This window comes from Tyto alba, unplaced genomic scaffold (genome assembly GCF_018691265.1).
Source record: "Tyto alba isolate M040663 unplaced genomic scaffold, T.alba_DEE_v4.0 Super-Scaffold_38, whole genome shotgun sequence".
Classification (NCBI taxonomy): domain Eukaryota; kingdom Metazoa; phylum Chordata; class Aves; order Strigiformes; family Tytonidae; genus Tyto; species Tyto alba.
Genome location: NW_024881313.1, coordinates 29693547 through 29718312, shown reverse-complemented (window position 1 = coordinate 29718312; position 24766 = coordinate 29693547). Strand labels below are relative to the sequence as shown.

General features: G+C 40.2%; 1 protein-coding gene across 2 annotated transcripts in view; it reads right to left on the bottom strand.

The window, feature by feature from the left end:
• Positions 1-24766, bottom strand: part of ADARB2 (adenosine deaminase RNA specific B2 (inactive)) — a 315788-nt gene that overhangs the window by 43178 nt on the left and 247844 nt on the right. For both annotated transcript variants that reach the window (XM_032982641.1, XM_032982642.1), the window contains exons 4-5: positions 19146-19260; positions 2691-2859 (exon numbers count right to left, since the gene is read on the bottom strand). In XM_032982641.1, coding sequence (XP_032838532.1) covers positions 2691-2859; positions 19146-19260 — 284 coding nt within the window. The remainder of the gene's footprint in view (positions 1-2690; positions 2860-19145; positions 19261-24766) is intronic.

The following is a 24766-nucleotide window of genomic DNA, read 5'->3' as shown; positions in this document are numbered from 1 at the left end:
TGTATAACAATGCAGAAGCCACATTTGTGTTTCCTGCAAGCCTGAGGAGCTGGTGTGCAGGAAGTCCCAGTGGAATTGAGTTAACATGTCTGTCCTAAAAAACCTGTCCTTTTAGCTATGTGGTAGACCCATGTGATTTCTCTGTCAGAGGGAGTTTTTGCACTTTTTGTAGAGAAAAAAGGTTAAATGTGACTTCAACATGCAGGAAATGTATTTTTCATTTCCTTTTGAATATCTCTGTTTTCTCACCATATGACAAAGCTCTTGATAAAACTGACTGTAGCAAAAAATACTAGAATTGAGGAATATATTATAACACACAGTTTTGCTTCTCCATGGACTTTAAGGAAGCAAAGTCTGATTTGATAATATCTCCAACTCTGTCTTTCAAAGGTGCCTAGACTTGACAATTTTGGCTGAGAATTTTACCATGTGTGCAGGTCAGGGAAGCAGTGGTACCTGCTCTTGCTTGAACAGAGGGTAATTTGAAGTTATTGTGAACAGAACTTGTGCTGCACTGGGGATTCTCTTAACAAAAGACTGTTAACATTGATCCAAACAAAATAATAATATGACCGAACATGTTAGGGAGGTGGATCAATACAATAGTTTAAGACACAGTGGTAGCACTTGTTTCCCAAGAGACCACAGCACAAAGCAAGTACTAGGGCTGCTACACTGCTGAAAACATAATAATTTAATGTAAACTTGAAAGCAATTCAGATTGAAATAGAGAGAATATAATTTTTGATTAAACCCTTCAAGGCTCTTGTCCCCCTTTGTTAGCCAAGATCATCTACTCAATATACTCTCTTTTCTTCAACTCCAGACTGAAGTGAAAATAATCATTGTTCCTCTTATTGTTGCTTTGGTGCAACAATATCATAGGTGCTCATAGGAACACACAATCCTGATCAGATGAATCCTTGTGTCTGTGACCTGATGCAAAATCTTCTGAAGTCAAAAGGAGTTTTTGCACTAAGGTTAATGGCCTTCAGATAAAGTCACATGAAAATTCAAGCAAGAATGGAGGGCAGAAGACCTATAGAAGACCTATAGATAAGAGGGTTTTGTTTGTTTTACTTCCATGCTTCCTTCATTCCTTGGTTCCTTCAGTATAATAAATGCCACCCAGTTTCACTTCTGATCAGTTTTCATAGGATCGTAGGATAATTCAGGTTGGAAACGACCTCAGGTCTCTAGCCCAACCTTCTGCCCAAAGCAGTTTGACAGGTTGCTCAGGGCTTTATCCACTCAGGTTTTGAAAGCCTCCAGGACAGGAAGGGGACTACACAACCCTGCTGGGTGACCTGTTCCACTGTTTGCCTATTCCCATGGGGACAGTTTGTCCTAATATTCAGACTAAGCTTCTTTTATTTCAGTGAGTGTCTGTTGTCTGTCATCCTCTCACTGTGCGCCCTGGTAAAGATGCCAGCTCCATTGTATTGTTGACATATGTTTTGCTGGGTCTGCCATTCCATCTCCAGGCTGATCAGGTCCAGGTCCAGGTCCCTCAGCTCCTCCACACAGACCAAGTGCTCTGGCCTCTGAGCATCTGGGTGACCTCTGCTGAACCTGTTTCAGTTGGTTGATGTCTTTCCTGTACTGGGGGACCCAAAACTGCATATGCTATTGTAGATGTGGTTTAATGAGTGCTGAGTAGTGGGGGGTGATCACATTCCTTGATTGCCTCTTCATCCTGTTGACCCTCTTTGCTGCCAAGCACACTACTATCTCACATTCAGCTTGTTGTCTATCTACGAACCCTGTCCTTCTTCAGCAGGGCTGATCCCCAGCCAGGAAGGCTCCAGCCTGTGTTGTTTCAGGTCATTCTTTCCTCCTCAGTGTGGGACTTTCCATTTGTCCTTGCTGAGTTTTCTGTCAAAGTGCCTGCTGGACCAGTCCTCCAGCCATCCTGGATGACAGCTTAGCCCTCGAGTATATCAACTGGTCCTCCCCACAGTTTGGTGTCCTCTTCAAAGCTTATAACCAAGCACCACATAGCCTTTTTCAGATTGTTGATAGACATGATTAGCAAGGTCCCAGGATAGATCTCTGTGGTACCCCACTTATTACCAGTTTCCCGGCAGTGTATGACCTGTCAACCATTTAAATGGCAACAGGGTGGGTTTGGCTGAAGACAGGAAAAGTAATTCCTCTGTAATAATTCGACATGCTATAACATTTTAAAACATCATAAAGAAGGAGTGAGTGATAGCATCTTGCACTTTGGCACAAAGTTTACTGTACTGTTAACAATCATTGGTTCTCTAGTGAGTCAATGAAGGCATTAATGATCAATAAATCACTTCCTAGAGGTATTTCAACAACAGCGAGGAAGACAGGAGAATGACTGCCATGAGCAAAATGACCCCCTTCCAGCCTCTGTCCAGTGAATGATGTTAATAAGCCTGCACGTAAAGATTTGTACAAAACCAACAGGCTTCATAAAACCCAACTTTATGAGTCATATCTAATAGCTACTGAAAGAAAATCAGCTGAAGTAAAGGAGCTCATGACCCAACACTCTAGCCTATCTCATTTTTTTTCTGTGCAGTGTATTGGTCTTTCATCAGCTAAAGACTCAGAAACAACAACATAAAGAAACAAATAGTTCAGATGTCTGGAGGATGGATCTATTCTACTGAAGGCTGTATAACATTTCCCAAGCATCAGCAGAATTCAGTTACCTTAAGTGTAGCTCCAGCTGTGAGTAGAGGAAGTGAACAAATGCCCTTCTTGCTAAAATTTCTGCATGGCAGTCGTTGACCGCAAGCCCTTGGTCATTAATGTATTCCCCATTTATACATTTGGTACCCGATGACAGCACAATAACCTGAGCTTGCCTGATGTCCAAACCTGCAGGAAGAAAAACAAAAGAGTTGTGAAATTGCTGGGGATGAGTATGATATCATGATTGTTAAAGTTCTCACAGTCCACTCTTTGATGTGGCAGCTCAGACAGCCCTAATGGGATGCTTGTTATGGTGATGATATGGCCTTTGGAATATGTAGGAATCTCATATCTCTGTGTTATTAGAATAATAAGGGCCCTATTTCAGTTTTGCTGCTAATTCCAAGATAAAAGCTTGCCACGAAGTTTACTTGTTAAATCAATAACTACATCATAGGAGAGCATATGCTGTAGGGAGGTAATAAAGATCTCCTGCAGTGCTGATAAATGGCCAGGTTTTTATGAGCTGTTGAAGATATTTTCTGGTGGGAACACACACTCCCTGTAATATTAGGTTTCATTGCTGTTGCACTATAAGTACTAAATAAAATGCAAGTAACACTTCTGGAGCTGTTCTTTAAAAATCTCAGAGCAAACCAGATCTGACTTTCAGTCCAGTCCCCTTTTAATATCTGAAAGAGCAACTACATTGGGGCGTTTTCCACCGTGGTCTCAGGGATTGAGCATTCATCACTGAGACCAACTTTGCTCCTCCATTGCCCCTCCAGATAATGGTGATGACAGTTGAAAGACATATCTTTCTTGGTCCAGATAGACACTTTCTAGGATTAAATCCTGATTTCTTTAGAGTCAGTGGCAAAATGTTTACAGTCTTCAACAGGACCTGAGTTTCACTCTAAAATGTAGCTCATTCAGCTGCGTGGACAATTTCAAAGAAGAGCACAAACTGAAATCATTTACTGAACACATTTCATGGTGCATCTCTCTGAATATCAAAGAACAAAGGAGCAGCTCTTGGGAAAAAGGACTTCTCTGGCTCATGGGTGCTTCCTCTAGATGTGACAAAGTAACCTAGGAGTGTTGGACTGTGTTTGACAGCTATACACAGTGACTGTGTGTAGGCAAACACATGTACAGTATAGCAAGTCAGACTGCTGGGGTTGGCATGGTTGTGCCTGTGCAGTGTCACCTGAGATGCCCTCAGTGTCCTATCTAACCTCTGGCTGCTGCTTCAGGGAAGTGGGGGTGTCCAGGAGGTTCTGCATCCTCCCCATGCATCTCACATGGAAATCCATAAAGTGACTCAGTAGAAGTGGATGCTTGTGTTTAAGCAGCTTCAAAGTCTGAAGGGTTAGTGACAAAAACAGGCCTGACGTTGCAAGTACCCATATGGGGAATGGAAAAACTGTCACCATGGACCATGGTGATGCTTTTTCTATTACGTTACTTTAGCTGTAGAAAAGCTTTAGGAATTATTTTATAGAGTCAGCAATATTTTTTCTTTTTCTTGTGATGAAGCCTATTGAGTGACAGAAAAAAACAAAAAATTGCAGAGATTTTTTGGGTTTGAAACACCATGGTTGGGGTTATGTACTTGCATAAGATTCATTGGTGTGATGAGAAAATAGCTGAGAAGGAAACTATATTTTAAACATAAAGGGCTAGTGTGGCCAATGATGTCTCATTTAGTAAATAGGACCAATAATAGTCCATAATCCCCACAAAGCACTGGGACTAGTGGTGGATGACATGCTATAGTACTGTTGACATATTTAATGTATGTAATAATAAATGATATCAACATTATTTCATGCCTATATCAATATGATAGCCATATCAGTATGCAAAAGTTTTAGTTGTGTAGTGGCATTGCAGCATTGTGACATTTGTAGGAAAAGTATAAGTATTGTGAAAAATTCAATCACACCTGACCCCCTGGTTGTGACAGTTGTGACAGTCTCACATAGAAGTTGTAGGTAGGTACTAGTGGTAAAATACACATCACTGTATCCCTGTGCTGAAAGCTTAATCTCTATTTATTACTATAAATGTGGCCCTAAAAAAAGTGTTTGAGAGTATTTATAAATAAACAAACAAGTAAATAGATAAATAAATAAATAAATAGCTGGGAATCTAGAAAACCCAAGAAGTGAAGATGGGAGCACATAGAAGAATGCAGTGGAGAAATTAAATTACAAAATTTTTATGTTTATTCCAGTTTTATTACTAGATAAAAAGTTGGGGTGGACAAATGGCTCCTTCCCTGCAAAGAAAGGTGTTTATACTCTGTACCTTAGGATTGCTTTGATGTCACTTTGCTTTAGGGTCACTTCTTTCATGAGAAAAATAAAAGGTATCTTAGATCAGACACATGTCTGTCTAGTTAACTGAGTCTTTCACATGGACTGACACCAAACATTCCCTGAGGCACTGCCTGCAACAGAGGTGTCTGAGTCCCACTCAGCATCTCGAAAAGTAGTGTATACTTTCCTGAGCAGTACATTGTAAGGTCCATGATAAAAATTAGCTATTTTTTGGTTCTATTTTATTTATTTACCAATGTGGATGGAGTCTTATTTTCCTCAGCGCAGCAGAAATACACCAGGAGGCAATTTCCTTGTTCAGAAACCCAGGAGCCTCTCTGCCTGCACCTGAGGACCTCCATCAATACTCCTTCTCATATCAGTGAGACCAACTGCTTCCTTCTCCTTACATTAGCATACCCTTAATATGCGTCCCCATCTCCCCCTTCACCTCACAGTCAAAATACCGGCCTCTGCAAATACAGAGCAAACCATCTCAGGAAGCCATTCTGCTCTCCTGCTCTCCAGGATCTCACCCCTCCCAATCAGGCCAGTACACAGTGTGATGCTTTTTATTATTTCAAACATTTTATCCATAAATAAGCTTAGCTCTTTCTCCCTTCTAGTATGAGTGTGAGAAAGACAATGAATGTGCTCAGGATTTTCTCTGAGGTCTGGATTTATTCACAAGTGAAACACAAAGGCACCCAACACCTACTGATGCAGCAATAATATGAATCCCTCCAATGCTGTTTGCTGTCAAAATGTTCACCTACACAGTAATAGCAAGTGTGCTTGGGGTGTTCATTTTTGGGTGAATTAACTCTATGTATTGGATTTCAGTGATATGGGGCCCCACTAGATAGTCATGTATGGACAGGGGCTGGGGTGTCTGCCAGTCCTGGCAAGGTGCACATGTTTGCAGAACATCACTTAGACGTTGCCTGAGGATGGAGGCAATGGTTTCCAAGAATTTGCAGATCCAGTATGAGTGTTAAACATTAAAAATCTCCATGTATTTACCATTTGCAGTGGCAGAAAACAATCCATGTTCCTCCATGCTCAGAAATACCCAAGAGTTATGTCTCACTACTACAGCACTCAGAAACACAGGTGTACATGACTTATGCATTAGCTCTGAAATATTTACACCTCACTGGGGACCCAAATGGGGAAAGTGATCTGTGACCAATATAGCATCATTCCATGCTGCATTTGCGGGCACCCAGCATGAGGAGAAATACTTCCAACAACACGAAAGATGCCCAATGTGTTGGGGAGCATATATGCTAACAGATTGTCCTCTTGCATGCCTTGCTCTGTACATACATAGAGTTGTAGGTTTATCCTCTGTGAAATGTTTTATATTATTTCCAGTGAACACAGGAGGAATTTGTATCTGAGAAAAAGACATGCGATGCCTAGTTGATGAAGGTAAATTTTAACATTGACTGATCACATTGGCATTTTAGGCAGCATTTCCAACTCTTGAGCCTAGATACTTGCTTCAATGATTCAGAATTAATAAGCACTTCTGTACATTTGTCTGTTTTGCATAAAAAACAGTCATTACTAACTCTTGTTATTAATATTTACTTCATATTTTATTTTGCCTGCAGAATACTTCAAATTTCTCAAGTGATTTCTATTTATGAATGTCAAGCTACCTCCTAAACACTGATTAATTTAACCTCAGACATGTGGCAGATCTAGACTGAGCACATCATCAAGTTGTGCCTAGGTTGGGTGTGGTAAAATCCTAAGCTAGCACTAACCTGGCACCACCAGCCTTATGTCACCTTCCCTGCTTCGGGTGTAGAGCAGGGTATGATCCTAGACAAGGGCTGCTCTTGGCAAGACCCGTGTTCTTACTGAGGGGAGCCAATCTCGGATGAAAGACCTAGGGATCAGTGTTCAGGTCATTTCACAAACAAGAAGAAATGGGCTATATTATTATAACCTTAGCTCCTGACCCATTGATTGTCAGAGTTCATGAGGCATTTCTTTCTCTCACTGCCTTCTATGAAGTAATGTTTGAGAAGACATTAGGTTAGGTTAAAAGTAACTAGTGAACAATTTATAACAGGCACCTGCCTTAGGTTTCTATTATTTGCTTAAAGACTCCTAATAGTTTTCAATTTGAAAAGGAAATGGAGCAGGGGAAAGGAAATTGGGGAGCTGTGTCAGCATACTGTCTGGGTCCTGGCTAACACCATGTTGATCATTGAATCATATGATGATGGGGACAGCTAGGAGAGTGGGAAGGGAATTCATCACATTTTATATTCAAAACTTCTGCCAATTAATTATTGCATTATAGAACAAAAATGTACCCATAAATGACACACCACCTTTGATCACAGATTCAGTCTAATGATCTGGTGAGGTAATGAGTCTTTCTGGTGCTCTGCTGAAAGCCTGAGCCTCAACATGCAGTCTAGTAGGCAAGGTCTTTTCTCACAGCCAGGTAGGGGGGACATCAGACCTGCTAATGTTTATTTTTTGTGTGCCAGTGACAGTCCAGACTTTCACATCATATTTGAGCCATTGAAAAGAAAATGGGTTTTGTTATAAGCCATTTTCAGTTTGTTTACACCAGCAGTGGGATTCATTTCAGCTATTCTGGATAAATAGAGTTTAGATGTCTGTTGCTGAGCTAATTGCTGTAGACTATATAGTCAAAGGAGAGGATCTTTCCTGGGAGGTGTTTTATCTGACTGATTTTAGATATTTACTTTTGCATAGTCTGCATTACATCTCAGTATTGCCAGCTTCTCTTCATGAACTCTGAAGACCTGTAGACAGCCAGCAGAAGTATAGCTTTCTACACTGTAAACAGATGTTTGTAGTAAGATTTCTCTTATTAAAAATAACCAAATACCATGTGAGAATCAAAACTCCCCAAATTGTAAGATGGCAAACAGAACAAATCTAGTGCCTTTAAATTTTTTTTTCCTGATGTCTAAACTTTTTGAGGTAATTTTGTCCGTTTTTTCCCCACAACAATTAAGGATAATTGTGTTAATGTTAATATATTCATGGATGGTCATACTGCCCTGAGCTGGGCTATTACACACATAAAGCAAACAATGTTGTCTTCCCTACATTATCTCCCAAAACATCAGTCCTGCAGCCAGAGGTTGCAGTAAAAATGATTCAGAAAGATGCTGACAAAAGAGACAGTAAGCAAGAAAAAATAGGAAGGTTTGCGCAGCAGATAAATTGGATATGGAGAATTGGCTGACATCTTACGGACTACAGTTGTGAACTGTGCTTTTAAGTCAGTCGTGGCCATAAATGCAAACTGTCTACACCCATCTGCTTTGAAAAACAGATCTACCAATAAAACCAGAGAGTTTTAGCCAGTCTAATCAATGTTTCTACTGACTTTAATAGAGTTACTCTCACTTCTAGTGCTCTAGGATCATTAAGACCTTCCATAATACAGAATTTGTAGCCCTGCATATTTATGTCTTGGAAAAGGAAAATCAAAATCACTAGGTAATTGCAAGAGGTGTTGACTGTTACGTGCAATCAGAAAAGTGAATCACACTGGCTGTATATTGGAGAATTTCTGTGAAATTCAGGGAGATTAATTCGCATTGAACAAGATGGAGTTTGAAACTGCTAATGCCAGCATACAACTGGGATCACACTTTTGCTTCTCAGCAGCTGGCGCAACACATAGAGAAACACCAGTCAGTGTGCAAGAGTCTATTTCACTGCATGTTTTAGACCCTGCTAGCGGTAATGAAATCTATCTTCTTTTTCAACATGACACTGTGAAGACAGCTCACTGCTTGGAATATATTCATTTTAAATTAGAAAAAATAATCAGAAAAATCAGGTTTGATTAATTTTGAAAAAAAACCCACCTCTTTTATTGGGTTGGAGACAACTGACACAAAATCCTATTTGGTAAAAAGAAAAGCCAGAAACAATGATAGTGTAACATCAGCTCTTGTGAATAATTCATGGGGTACAATTTCATGTTATTTTAAATGGTGCTGCTTCTCTCTCTGATAAGCAATAATTTTATGCTCTTTCTTTACCTTTTTAAACAAATCAGTCAAAAGGATTGTGTGTTGTTATCTGCAAAAAAAGTGTATTTGGAATAATTTTCAAGGCAGCTTAATAGAGCTCTGATCACAGAGGAGGTTTTTGTTGTTTTTTGTTTTTTTTTTTTTTTTTCTTTTGTGTTGTTTTTTTGTTTTTTGTTTTGTTTTGTTTGTTTGTTTGTTTTTTTAATACCCTCTACTCATAGCTGAATAAGTTCAGGTTTCCATTTCAGGTTTGTTTAGGGAAGGAAAATTTCTTGCTGTTACATAGCACTGTTAAGTCCTGCATTATTTTCTATTATCTTCTCTTGCAGCTCTACCACATCTATAAAATGGCTTTAATTTTGTAATAAGACAGAGTCAAGACATGAAAGGTCAGTGATGCTGGAAAAGCTGCCTGCAGGGACATGCCATGAGCATAGTCCTGCACCCCACTGTCCCAAGGCAGGTCCCCCAGCTGGTGCAGAGACCTGCGTTTGCCACCCCAGGAGTGGGCAGTAACTCACGCTAAATACTTCTGCAAAAGAGGCGAAGAGCTATTCTCCCCATATCCCCACCGAGAAAAATCAGGAAAAGGACACATTTCTCTGAAAAGGAGTTGAAACTATTGTCCCTGTTTGTTCATGCCTGCATGGGGGTAGGTCTATGGTTAGAAGTGAGGGATATGTTTATCCAGGTCCATTAGTCCATTTGCACTGTAACTTGGTGACGCGTCTACAACTCCCTCTTTTCTGAGGTTTCAAGGGGAGTGGAATCAAGATGCATGTGTGAGGAGGGAGCTGAGGATTGAGGTACAGGGGTGTGTGGCATGGTGCATCCTGCCCTTCTGTTTCAATGGACAATAGGCACTCCTGACACAGGGAGCTCTGCTGTCCCCAGCTCTGCATGGAGAACAAAACCACAGCCTTGAATCCCCAAAAAAATGAATATGTACCCATAAGAGAAGAACTGTGTACAGCAGGCATGATCAACACTGTGCATATAGCTATTAACAGTATGCATTTATCTGACAGCCATAAAGACTCTGCTGTAGCTCAATTTTTATTCTCTGTTTTGTACTGTACCAGTGGTGGTGATTGTGATCATTTCAGTGACAAATCGGAGCCTGGGACTTCAGTGAGCAACCTGGCTGCATCCCATAGCTGGCAACTGGGTATCCTGAGGAGCAGCCCTGAGGTAGATGGGAGTGGCTGATGTGCAGAAGTGGCTGACCAAAAAACTGGGAAGGAAGAAGCGTGATAAGGGCTTATGAAATGTAATAACAGAAGTCTGAACAGTAGGCAAATACATAGCTATAAAATATTAGGAATAAAGACATTTCTAGCAGTGAGGTTAAAGATATTTGGGGGTATAAATGGAAAGTAGCCTTTGAAGTGATGGAGTTGTGCAGGAATTTCTTTTCCTGACATCAAACTGTGGGTTATGTGAAAGTGAATATATTGTATTTCTGTGGAAAGAGAGGATGTAGAGGGAGCCTCTGAGAGCCTTGTATTTTCTCCCTTTATTAATGTGTTGGGTAATCCTGCCTCTGACTGTGCTGCCTAGGGAAGTCTATTCTCTGCAGTGTTCTTCATCTCTGTCAGTGAATGAGCAGGGACAGAGGTGCAGTCCTCTATACCCTGACCTCTGAGCCCTCTGTGCTGGAAGCAAGAGCCAGGGTATTGTCTGAGAGTGGCAGTGGCTCTCCTTTCACAGCCAGGCACAGTAAACTTACCCCAATACCATGGGGTGTTTCTTTGTGAACAAAATCCAAATTCACTTCCTCTGGAAGAAAAATCCCTTTCTGACACAAGCCAGTTTTGAACTGCTCGATCACATCATTGGATGCCTGAAAAAGAACTCTTGCACTAATCCATTTTGCAAGCTGTTTCTATGCAGGTCTTTCTGGCAAGTCTCATTCACAAGGAGGATTTCCCAGCCCAGAAAAGAATGGAGAGGAGGTTGCTGGAGAGGAGGTTGCCAAAGTGAAGGTGAATTAGAAAACAGTGGAAAAACTGCTGAGGGCTGCAGAGAATGACCCAGCAGGAAAGAGTACAAAATTAAATATGTAAAGCTTTGGTAAGCAACACCTATGAATGTGGTATAGATGCTTCCAAGTATCTCCTCTGGTGCAAACCCCAAGGAGAGAGGTGGGTACTAAATTTAGAGCAGTACAACTGAGGACCTGGGATGACATCACAGAAAATAAAAGTCAGGCTGAATAACTGGTGAGAATTATTAACAATGAGATACATTAGGCTAGAATGGTCTCTCAAGGTAGTGTCAAAAGCCCCATTGTTAACTGATTCATTTAAATCTACACCAGAAAAAGCACTTGGGAATGCACCATGGGGAACAATCTTGTGCTTTCAGGGAAATGGACTAGATGCCTTAGTGGTCTTTCCCAGTTCTAATTTCTATGATCCATTTCTCTTCTCCCCTTAGCAGACGGAAAGGATGAAATCCCATCAGCGTTGCTTCTGAGGAGTGTGAAAGACAGTGCTATGCTTGCAAGCACCAGTGTCTTTTGCCTTCCCTTCCTTTCCTCAGTGTGGGCTTTGAAAATTTGGAGGGTCAGGAGGGACAGTCAACCCAAACCCCTGTGTGCTTCAACCCCATATTAAATCCATGAGGATTTTTTTTTCTTTTTTAATCTGAATTGATAGTGGCAGAATCAACGTTATATGAGGGGGCCTTTCCTTTCATGTGATTTTGAACACTGTTTGTCTCCTCAGGAACAGAGCTGTGTAGGGATTTACAGATAATTCTAAATTTTAAAACAGGACCGGACTGTACTTGTCCTGCCAGGTCTTGAGTGCTGATACCTGTGTTTCTCTAATACTGTGCCACTGAAATCTGAGCCTTAAGTAAATTGACAGTCTTATATAATAGTGAAATCCATAATTGCAGTGAGAAAGGATGAAATCCTGAATGTGGATTTTGGCAGATAAATACAGAAGGATTTTTAATTTTTTTTTTAAATTTTTTTTCCTTAAGTGTACTTTTATTTAAAAAGTCTTCCTATGCATTATACTAGCTCTGTAAAGTAAAAGCAGTGGTTGATGTCACTAAGCCTTTGTTTACCCAAGAAACGTCTGTTTTTAGGATGAGATGTACCTGTTGCATTGAGATTGGGACAATTTCCAGTTTAGCTTATCACAGAGCAAAATGAAAGTCCGAGCTTTCCATCTCCTTGCTTCACACACTTAGGGATGAAACCAGAAATGCCTATTTTTCATATCCATGTTTTATGTTAATTATTATACCCATCCTTGTGGCCAATGCAATTAGATGTGACAGGGCCTCGCCAGCATCCAGGTTTTGAGAGGTGTCAGTTACTATGTCAATCAGAAATATTCTTTAAAAAGCAAGAACCAAAAGCTAAGTCCAGAGACAGTAAATGGTCTGGGGTAAAAGGTTCAGTGTTTGAGAAGAGCTAGCTGCTCTGAAATGGAAACCAGAATGACCAGCGGACTCAGCGGGCAAAATGATTTTTGATGCTGGAGCTGTCCAGAAGGCACTAGTAAGATGTACTGGAGACACCTACAGCTTGTGCAGGAGGTACAAAATTGGGGCTCAGTTCCTTTCCCAGGTTGGGTCACTCTCCCATGGGACCACCTAAAACTGCTGATATGAGCAGGGTTCTTTCGCCTCTTCTTGCTGAAGCTGTGCTACCAAGCATCTAAGAGGACAGAGTTAGGTTAGACAATTACAGCAAGGAGGGGCTGTGCAATGTGCTGGTTGGGGTGCTCACATCCAAAAGTGAAGCCCCGGTTCTGCACTTACTCCCAGCTGGTGCATGTATTTTATCTTGTTTGTTGTAAAATATATAATTTGGTTTGGAGAGATAACCTTGAACCTGTTTTTCCCTGCTCTCTGCAAGGCTACAGGGCTGTGTCCCATCTCATATTTTCTGTTTTTAAGTAATGTATCTTCAACTATTTTCTGTTCCTTAGCACTGATTTAACATAAAAGATGAAGAAACACCCATTGTTGCTCTTGTAGGGGTAGTACTTGCTGTGGCATGCCTGAGCCCATATTTTAAAATAAGTGATGAACCTGATGGAGCCACAGTTTTAACTGAAAAACCTCAGATGTCGTTTGAGCTGGAATTTGGAAACCTAAATCTCTTGAGCTGCAGGAATCCTAGTCTGCCCATTATAGGCCCACACTACAAAATCCAGGAATACATCTGCAGCTGTGGAAGATGGATGCCCTCACAGAATTCAAAATTATTTAGAGAGAATCTGAAGATTATTGATTTAAAGTTTATAACAAGAGGAAAATAGATTTCTGAGAAAGAGTGAAATATATAGTTTCTAGCTACATATCTATTTACCTATTTTAAAATATTTTGAGAAAACCTGTCATCTGGTGGAGATATTCCAACCTGGGCACATGTAAGAAGGGGGTAATGTTTCTAAGAATGTCAAAAGACTTTGTACCATGTCCTCAAAAGCATCAGGCAACGGAAGGTGAAGAGACCTCATGAGATTTTCAAAAGCATGTCAGCAGTTTGAGCACCCAATTTCTATATCGGTAATTTAAGTCCCATTGAAAGACCAAGCCTCACTAGGACCAGGATTTTAGCGTCAATCTAACTATGTAAATGGGATCCGAGAGCCTAAATTACTCCTGTGACTCGGTACTTGAAGGGATTTTCCCTAGTCACTTATCTATAAATTATTCAAAGTTCCTCTAACTGGTTTGGCTACTTGGATCCAATGTGGGATGGAGCAGATTGATACTCTCCATAGGGCCTGAATTTTCTACTGCATTTCATTACTTTGAAAATTTCCTATTTAAACTAAGGATCAGAAATCAATTGACCATCAATAAACCTGGTTGTACTTAGACGTCAGGCTTTATGGGTCTTAATATGACTGTAAAGATCCATGGAAACGTATTATCAACTTTACTTTTTTCTGTTATTCCACTTAGCAATGATTAAGATCTGTTCCATGAGATATGGATGATAATTTCCCATCTTTTATCACAGCATGAAATTGCTATTTAGGGCTCTTTTGTCCAGTTCATCTTTATTTCATTCAAGATAACTGAGAAGACCTCCTAGTTTGCTTTTAACATCAAAATGATTGTCAGTGTAAAAAAAAAAAAAAAAAAGAAGAGAGAAAATTGAAGTGAGAAATCAACTCATAACCTTTTTCTATGAATGTCACGCTCCTGTGAAAAGGACTGAACTTTCTTAATGCTTCGTTTTAAACAGAAAGCATGGCAAAAAGTTCCTATCAGTATTTAAATTGCTAAGATTTGTCAAACACAAGTGGGAAAATAGTGTTTAAATAGCAGTCTCATTTTGTCCGTAATGATTCTGGGAAGGCTTTTTTGCAAAGAGGACCTCAACAAGAATAGATCATCTCTGCACTGAGTGACAGGAATTCTTTACTGTGTCTAGTGATTTCAGGTAGTACATAAATGTGTGACCATATCTGTTCAGAGCTGGCAAAGGCAAACTCTGTCTGCGGTGTAAATAAACAGTGCCAAAGCTGCCAGCCTTTAGATCGTAGCACTTGGTGCACAGCTCACATCTCCATCTCCCACCCTGCACTGCCCTGGGCTGGGGCTTCCTATCTCCCAGCTCTGGGGGACAGGCAGCACTGCCCGTGCTCTCTCCTCGATGACCCGTGCACCAGTAAAGCCAGCTGCCCTGACTGGTGACCCGTGGTGGGACCATGCTCTTCACCAAGACCTGCAAGAGCTGCTTTCTTGACAGCAGCTCCTCAGCCTCCTGTCATCCGATAATCTGTGTCTCTGTGCACCAGGGATGGAGGTACGTGAGAGTGCTGCTGTTTCACATTTGTTGCCCTGTGTTAGAAAATATTAGCTTGCTTACCCTTGATGTTTTCCAACTGTATCAACTGGCTTCTTATTATTATTATTATTATTGTTGTTGTTACTGTTGTTGTTGTTATTGTTACTGTTATTATTATTATTTAAAAAGGTATTTCTCCCTGCAAACTTTTCAATAAAAAGGTACAGCAGACCAGTGGGTCAAAATAAGATGTCCAAATTGTGCCTGAGAGACAGAGTCACACAGCAAGTGGATGAGCTGGTAGGTTACCTTAATCTGAAACAACAAGAAACAGTATTGTCCAGCTAAAGTTGTTGCACACCCTAAAATGAAATATTGGTTGGTCCTGGCCAACAGCCAAACAACCGCCCAGCCTTTCACTCAGTCCCCTCACCTGTGGGATTGAGAGAAAATAGAAAGAAGGTAAGAAGACTCATGGTTTGAGATAATGATTCATGCTTGCTCGGCAAGGCAAATGCCATAAACCCAAATTTCTCCCTCTTATCCTTCTTTCCCCAAACTTTTACTGCTGAGCACAGTGTCATATGGCATGGAATATCACCTTCATCAGCTGGGCACATCTGTCCTGGCTATGTCCCCTCCAAGCCTTTTGCCTACCCCCAACCTACTTGCTGGGGATGGGGGTGGGAGAGAGAAAGTCTTCACACTTTGCAAGCACTGTCCAGCAATAGCCAAAACATTGGTGTTATCAACAATGTTTTAGCCACAAAGGAAAAACACTGAGGAAAGCTAACTCCATGCATCACATGCCTGGATATGCATGTTCTGAGGTGGTGGTTTATGTCTGACGTTGGTATTCAGACTGTCTTTTCCACAGGTGAACCAGTGTTCTTAATTTATGATATGTGAACCCATTGCATCTTCAGAAAAATCAGGAGTATTCCTGTGGATAGTTAATATGCAGTCCTCTTACTAATACTGTGCTACAAAAGCAAGTATACTTGTTCTACTTAAAGATATTCTCTGGAAATATGTCTTGCTGTACATGAAAAATTTGAATGCAATGACTCGCTGGTTAAACAATTTTTCCTAGAGTCAATCAAACAATTTTTGATAGAACAATCTTCTCTGAATATATTACAACAAAATTAGAATGTGTTAGAGAACTAGCAGATTTCAAATACATTATAACTGAAGAACTGCTAAATAATTTACTTCAACTGTACCATCTTTTGAAATATTTAGTTCAAGATCTGTTATATTAGTCTTTTAATTAATATTATATTCAATTATTATATTACCTCAGATAACATCACATCAGCTGGTATCTAATGTGATAATTTACTCCTACCTAGGCTGATTCTTTTTGAGGTTATCTTGATGTCTACTAATCAAATGTTTTGAAAATTTACTTTCACAAAAATTGATAAAGATTTTAACTTTTCATCACAATTCAGAGCAAAGCATATCTGAATACATTGGACTGCTTGTTTTTCTGACTAGCAGTTTATTACTGCAGAACATTCACAGTCAGTCAATAACATCTTTTTCTACATTTTTTTCTTTCTCATACTTTGGAATTTGCCCTGGGTGCTGCAGCATAAGTCAATTACAGTGTCCAAATGTAACTCTGTTTGGTTTCCCTGGGAAACTGAAATGGCAGAAAAAAATGTCAGAGTTCAGGAAAAGAAAACCAATCTAGCACACTTCTGTTTCGTCTGTAGAGATTTTGTATTATCTTAACAGCAGTTATCACAGAATCACATTGTGCTTTCTACCAGCTTTGTCTGAAAACTGTACAAGCACAGATAAATCTGTTCCTAGTTGGGATGACATTAAATTGAAATGAAGGTAAAAACAAATTAATTTTTGTCTGTTATGGGAGTGTATGGTACCAAATGCAACAAGACACTACCAGATTTGGTGTTGTTGATGTCATTAGTAAATTGTTTGCAGAGATCTAAGCGTTTCTCAGCCAAACTCTATGTTAAAACCACAGGAAATTGGTATTTATTTGAGTGTTTGATGTGGAAAACCTGTCTTTGCTGTCTTTGAAGGGTGTGTCAAGATCCTTGCTACCTCTGGGAATGATGGTGGGGAACAGATGACAAATCTACAACTTTAGTACAGAAATAATGACACAAATGGCAAATGATTTGTCTTGCCATAGTTGGCAGACGTTCTTGTTCTGGAAAGAACTCAAGTCTTCCTGGAAAATGTACCAAGATAAGGCTGTTTCTAGCTTTTCATCTTCTGTGAATCACTTCATATATGTGAGATTCTTCTCTAGGCTCCACAAAACCAGTAAGATATTGACAAATTGGATGGCTGACAGATTGAAGGAATTCATAAAAGGGAATTCAGAATTAAAAAATAAGCCTTGAGGGAAATTGTTTGTGAACATAAGTAAAATTATATTTTGTCTTAAGGCTGACTAAGGTGAATTATCAAATATAAATGTGTAAAATGACACTAAGGACATGGGACTCATAAAAAACCCCAGTGGGAAGACACTTTCACCCTTCCCCAAAGAAGAGGCACAGACAGCCCCAACTGCCCAGCAAGGCTAGCAGGGATCTGGATGTGCCTGTCCTCCCCTCCAGCACTGTAAACACTCAACAGCCACAATTTTGGAAGTTGTGACTCCTTTAGGTGACTTATCTTCCCATATGGTGTGGGGTTTTAAACAGCTTCTTTGGTCATATAGCAATAAGGCTGAATTGGCTCCATCATGCTTTTTAAATCAGGCCTATGCCTGGGCTAAAGAATAGAGGGGTTGTACATTGGCAAGGTAAAATGGGATGAAATACTTACAGGCAAAATACATACTAACTGTAAGCAAACTGAATGTGGACACTGAGCTGGGTACAGCCTCCCCTCAGAAAGCAGTTACAGCAACATTTCTTGGCTCCTCTAACTTAGTTTCCCTTAGAAGACATATTTAAACATTCTTCTTTGTGGTTCTGCTTGGAAAGAGCTCCTCTAAATAAATTACAGCACTTTGTTTAAATTTGATGAGTGCCACAGTCATGAAACCTGGCTATGATGAGGCAGCTGGTATGCTGTGTCTAGTGGGCATCTTTCACATCCCAAAGCCAATCACACTCTCCTTTTTATTTTCCTTTGTACTGAATATGCCTCCTGTGGTCTACAGGACTTAAAAACTGTGTTAGTTGTTTGTACAACACTATGTCTGTGCAGAACTTAAAAAATAGAAGAATCGTGTTATTCCAGATCCTAAAGTAATACAAAAAATAAGTAACTAAGGCAGATTAAGCAAAATGATAACAAATTTAGCTGAGGAGTGGTTCAGTTTCAAATTGAGGTCTAAAAGACCTTTAGGTCAACTTCTCTACTTCTAATTTCAAGAGAGTATTGCTTAGTCTTTTCACATCAGAAAGGAGGAGAATAAGTTACTCTCCACAGAATGCTTCGCTGTATTTAGGTTCTGTGGCTGGAAAAGATCCAGAAGATAATCCTGTCTCCATCCTGCTGCTTTGCAATATTCACAACCGTCCCTATTGAATCTAGCTAATGTAATTGTTGAAAGGAAGGAGTAAGACAAGACTGGATGAATTATACATGCCTTTCCCCTCTGAGTTTATCCTCTCATTTCTAAACTCAATCCACTACTCCATGTCTCGGAGTGAGGATGAAGTTTATGACAGCATCTCCACTGCTGACATCCTCATAAATACTGAGGTGCCCCAACTAAGGTATGCTCACAAAGAAAGAAAGACCATCTATGGAACATCTTCATCAAAGGGCTAAAGATTTCTGAATAGTATGTGTCCATCTGTTAAGTCTTAACAGGAGTGAATACCAGATTTTGGCCCTGTGGGTAAGTATAAGTATTTCCCATGGTTAGAGCAAAGTAGAATTAAAATTAAGCATACTCTGGGTTTGATTTTTTTTTGATTGGAAAGGAAATGGGCTGAGATTTGCTTTTGTTTTCAGTATAAAACAAGGTTTATGGTGGCCTTGTACAACAAGAACTTGGTGTTTCCAGATCTAAAAAAGCAATTAATAAATAATACAACTTTTTATTCATAACTAAACCCCCCATCTATTAAGAAATACAAAATCAGACAGGTCTGTATTTTGTCCTGTAAAAAAAGCAATATAGGGACATATTTATGAATAAATCTTTACCTCTGTTGCCAATACTTTTTGTGTGAAGTTACTTGAGGTGTAAATATTTAATGATTCTTTTCTCTGCATTACTATTTATTTTTCTGCGTGGGAGTAGAGGCATCCTTCAATACCGTGGACCAGGTAAATAATGTATTATTTAGTCATGAAAAATGCCAGAGGTAAATAAATGAGAGTATATCTTACCTTTGGTCATCACAATGCCTGCAAGAGTTTTGTGGCGTGCATGCATGGAAGTGAAATTGTCTGTCAGCTCCTGGAACTTCTGTGCAACCATTTGGTATATGGAGTCGGCAAAATCCTGAAAGACACAGTCAGAAAGAATTTTTTCACTTCTTTGATTGAGAAACCTGGGCGTTTCTGCAGATTAGTCACCTGCTGTCAACTGCTGAGAGGTCCCTTTTAGATTTAGACACCACCTACCTGAGCAAAGATAAAAAGAGTATCTCTCTTTCGACTACCCACATCACCCTCAGAAATGGCCAAATTAACTGAATTAAAGCTAGAGACCTGTATTGATGGATTAGTGGTAAAGCAAGAAGATTTCAAGTTTGACTTTTTTTACAGCCTCCTAGACTTTGGTCCAGGATTGATACATAGGAAATTTGTTGATCCTGAAAGCATTTTATTGTAGTGACCTGAAGAGGTGGATGCATTTTGCACCGAACCACTTATTTCCATGAGCCCACTGAAAATATCCATTAGCCCACTGAAGCCTGAGAGCTGAGCTGAGGCCTGGGTAAGGCCCACCTATTTCTGCATTCAAGATGAGTTTTAATTACTCACAGCTACTGAGGCAAAATGATCAGCTCAGGAATCTGAACTATGTTTAATGCTGTCACAGGTGGTCTGCCGATGGTCTGTCTTGCTTCCACCTTGACAGTCATTGGGAGGAAGGGAAGGACAACCTCTGCTTGTACATCCTGCCAAAGATGTTGCTTGCATGAGGTCACTGGTGTACAACAATGTTGAGGGACTGGTCTGCCAGGCCTTCTTCTGAGCATGGCAGCTTCGTTGAAAGGTTAAATTTTCCCATGGACTGGGCTCTAGAGAGTGTGTGGTCTGAACCTTCAGGTCTGAGTGAGTCCAGTCACAAGGGAGAGCCTTGGGCAGCTAGTTACTGAAGCCAAGCAGGGTAAAAGTGAATTCTGTAGACTGCCTATGGATGAATGTGAACCTAAACCAGCTTTGGCACTCCTGAGAACACCACTGCTTGGACCATTTCCTTGGTACAATGTTTAGTGTCTGTTTATTTACTCAATCTCTGCACTTTGTTTGGCACAGAGCCTTTCAAGCTGTTATGGTTTGAGCCTACTCAGCAGCTAAATGCCACACAGTCACTCACCCACCGTCCCCCCACTTGGGAATGGGGAGGGGATCGGAGGGGCAAAGGGAGACATGCGGGTTGAGATAAAAACAGTTTAATAACAGTATCAGAACAATACACTGACAGCAATATCAGTATGTAATGTACAATACAGCTGCTCACCACCCACCAGCCAACACCCACCTGCTCCCAGCCAGCGATCCCAAACACAAAGACCCCACAGCAACACTCCCAGAAGTAGCAGCCCCTCCTGGCCCACTCCTGCCTTTATATAGTGAGCACAAGGTCACATGACATGGGATATCGGCCAATCGGGGCCCAGCCCTCCAGCTGTGCTCCCCCCGCCCCCGCACACAGGTGAGGGCACTGGGACCTGGGGAGCCCCTGGGGTCTCTGTGCTGCAGCTCCTCCCGCTACTAAAACCAACAGGAACTCTAGTCCAGCCCCAACCAGGACACAAGCATACACTAGAGATAAGTCAGAGGAACAGGCTTTGTGAGCGTGAGTTGTTCTTAAAGTGCTTTGCAAGTCTGAACTTACAAAAGTAAGATCCAAAGGATTTTTGTTTGTTTGTTTCTTTTTTTTTTTTTTTGTGCCATAGAATTTCTTGTGGGAAACCAAGCTGTGCCTACAAATCCTTTTGGGAGCAGTTCCTGGGGTCTGGAGATTACTCTGGGCTGTTGACAGGAGACCTCCTGGCATCCTGTAATCTGGTTAGCCCTAAAAAAAGCGGTTGTGCTTTTATTGGGAAAAGTGGCTCGACCAAGCAACAATTCCATTTTTTTTTCCTGGTGTTGGGCTAAGCTACCTGGGGGAAGGTCCTTGTAAAACAGGCCCCCCTTGAATTCACCTGGTTTCTTTAAGTGGCTTCATGTCACACATGGAGGAGAAACCAAGTCTGATAGTCAGCTTGCCTCACACTGAAAGAGCCACAGTCATGCAGAAGTAAGGAAATGTATTTAAGAAGATCATATCCATTCTTGTTCTCCCAGAATTGTTAATGCTGACAGAAACATGTTGGCGAAAGCACAGTTTTTTAAATTGGGAGAACACAGAGCTATTTTTCAGAGGAAAGCAGATTCTAACTTGCAAATATTATCAGTAATACTACTGCCACTGAGAGCTTCTGCAGGCTGTACACCATATGTTTCTACAGTTTGTTGCAGAAAGTCAGCTTAATTTTTAAACATTATTATAGCAAATATAAAAAATCTAATTAAATAAAACATAACAACAATTAGGCAACCCCTTTTTCATAAAACCTGGAATATTTTTTCCATGTACAATCCTTGTAAGTGATTGAAATTTACTCAAATACATAGAGGATAAGATTTCTCTGACATAATGATTTTTCTTTGTTTTGTTAAATGCGGCTTTCCAAGGTATTGCTCTGGGAACAAACCATTTGCCCAAAAAGACAGTTTAATATAACATAGAATAAAATATGCTGGCTTGTTGCAAAAGAAGGAAAGAGACACAGAAACCCTTTCTGGGAGATATATGCAAAATTCTACACTAGAATTAGATGAAAACTAAGAAAAATTATCAAGAACAGTTTGACAGTTCCTAAATGGAATTTCACTTTGACTGCATTTATACCACATCTAATCTAATTGTCCACAACCACCATGTGAGCAAGGTACTGCTCATACAGTGCTTCTGAAGGATGAATTTGGGGTCAATTCTCATTTGTCAAGCATCAATGCACCCTTGTGATATAAATGCAATTATAGTCACTTTACAGATGAATGAGTGAAGGCACTAAAAGGGTGAGGGACTGGTCCAGGGGAATAGCATGGAGCTGGGCACAGCCAGGTGTTCTGATTTCCTGATGCTCTGGTTAAGCACTCAGTGCTGGAACACTGCCTGTCTTTCATAATATGAAAGTTTGTTTCTAAACTTGTTTTCCCTACTGAAGAGTGACTTCATTCATAACGGAAAACTAAAGCGTGTTTGCAGGACTGATATAACTGGGCCCCATATGTTGGACTGAAAATTTGATCAGCTTTATTTAGACTAGAAAGAAAGAAAAAAGTATCTCAGTAAAACTATCTGCACCATCACTTGAAAAAAGAATCAAATCATAAATTTAATCTCCTGCAGTATTGTAGTCCAATCCATGCCTGTACTTCTAGCATACCCTCCAAATCTACATCCCAGGGCATTTTGCGCTCATTAAGAGTTAATTAGCTCAGAGGCACATACAATTCCTAAAAGAATAATTTTAAAAATGCTAAATAGAACAAATAACTTTTAACTTTGGATTTAGAAATCCCTGCAGTCAGAGCTTTCTTTACTTCATTTGGCAGTAAGTTCCAAAGCCAGAGAGCAAAGAGACTCACTAAAGGCAAAGTAACGACATGACTTCAGATAACATTTAGGGACGATAAGGATTTCGGCATTTGCTGATCTCAAGGAGTGACCTGGGACATTAAAGAACAGCAAATCCATTAAATGTGAAGCCTCTTAGCTGAAATAAGCCAGGCGAATATTTTTCGTCTTGAATCAATTGTGAAATTAATAGAAGCAAAGGAGTAACACACGTAAATACATTTAGGATGCAGGAAAAACAATCAGAAACATAGTGTCTAATCTGAGAGGTCATTTACAGGCTATCATATTGCCCTAAGTTTCCAAGTGGATATTCCAAAGTAAAATGGAAAGGAGGAAAAGGAGCAGTCTATTTTTGCATATGGAGAAAAATAAGAAGTCAAGAGATGCATGGCTCAGCCCTGTAAGAGATTTGATGCCCTCAGGATTGATCCATGTAGTGTAGCATTAATTTCAGGGCCTTGAATACTCTGGTCCTAAAAGTTGGACCGGTGGCAGATCTGGGTATAGTGTTAGATTCCTGACCTCTGCTCACACCTTACAAGAAGCATAGCACGCTGCCTTCCACTCTAACACACAGCAGAGCAGCTATTTGGCTTGACCCAGTCATGTTCGATGAAATCAGTGACAGCATTTTTGCCTATGTAGATCCTTTAGACTGGTTCTCAATGTTTCTATGAAACCAAAACTGTTTACAAACATGTCTAATGCATACAGGACAGATATAGTAGACACAAAAGAGTTGGTACATTCACCCCTGCTCAGTTTAGAACCAGAGATTTCATTCCAGGGATTTTCTTGCTTTACTTTTAAACAATAATCCTAGACTACTAAAAGATACATATCCAAATGATCATTCTTGATGGGATATAAACTAGAAAAATCCAACTACCAGTGGATTCTCTGGGCATGGTTGAACTTTTAGGATACAGGCTAGACTATGTTATCTGCCATCAGAAGTAACATAAAAACTATAAACAAAAGGAACCATTCTTTTGTTATTCTCTACTATCAAAACAATTAATCTCAGAGAAAAGTTGTTTGGTGATACCACAGTTCCTATTGCCAGATATGAGTGAAAATAAACGTCTCCATCTGGAGCAAATACGAGAGCCAAATACATCTTGGCAGCTTCTGAACAACTATCAGATTGGCAGTAGAAAAAGGGAAAATTTCAGAAGATGGAGGAAAAAGAAGAGTAGAAACTTTTGTTGTGAAAGATAAATTCAGTACAATTGATAGAGGTGCATGCAATTGCACTGATCACGTAATGGCAGAGAAATGGCAGCTTGGGACAGAGGGACAGGGCAGAAGAAAATAAACACATACAGACAGTTAGAACTTTGAAAATTTTTAACAAGACACACAGGAGAATAAATGCTTGAATGCCACCTGAGTGCTGGACCTAGGACAGACTTATGCTTAGGGATTTAATCCCCTTGGAAAACTGCGGTATGGTACAAAACACCACTGAAGCCAATGTCTGACTCTGAGATGTTCCAGATAAGGCTCAAGTATCAAGGATGGGGATTCAAGCATGTCCATACCCTGTCCAGGCAAAGTGAGCTCTGCCATGATGGCTTTGGATACGTGTTGGGAGTCAAAAACACAACTCTGCAGAAGAAGTGACCTTCCAGGTGCTGAGTTTCTTTCAAATCCCCTGCTTTGCTGTGCCTGCTATCAAAATGTTACCTTCCATAGGTCCTCACACAGATTGCTCTGTGCAAAAAATATTTGTCTCAGAGACAATTTCTTTGAGATGGAAACTTTGCTTGGTCTTGCTAATACAGTGAGTAATATGAATAAGGCAAACAAGACTGTTAGACCCACACCAAGGAACAAATTTGATCTCAGCTGCACTCAAATTGTACACATTGCCTAAATACCTACTGTCACTGGTGGAAGCAACAGTTACTTGTTCAGGCACCTGGCAGAAGAAATAAAACATAATGCTAAACTGTTCACTGTGAAAAAAAAATGTGAGGTCCTGCAGTACTTCATAAGATATATTTTAACATATACAATGAGTCTGGAAAAAAGAAAAATAGATGTCATTACTATTAAAACTGTGCTGTGTTGTCTGAAGTATTCATCTGTCCTTGATTACCATATCAAATTACTCTTATTCACAAAGGAAAATCAAACTTTA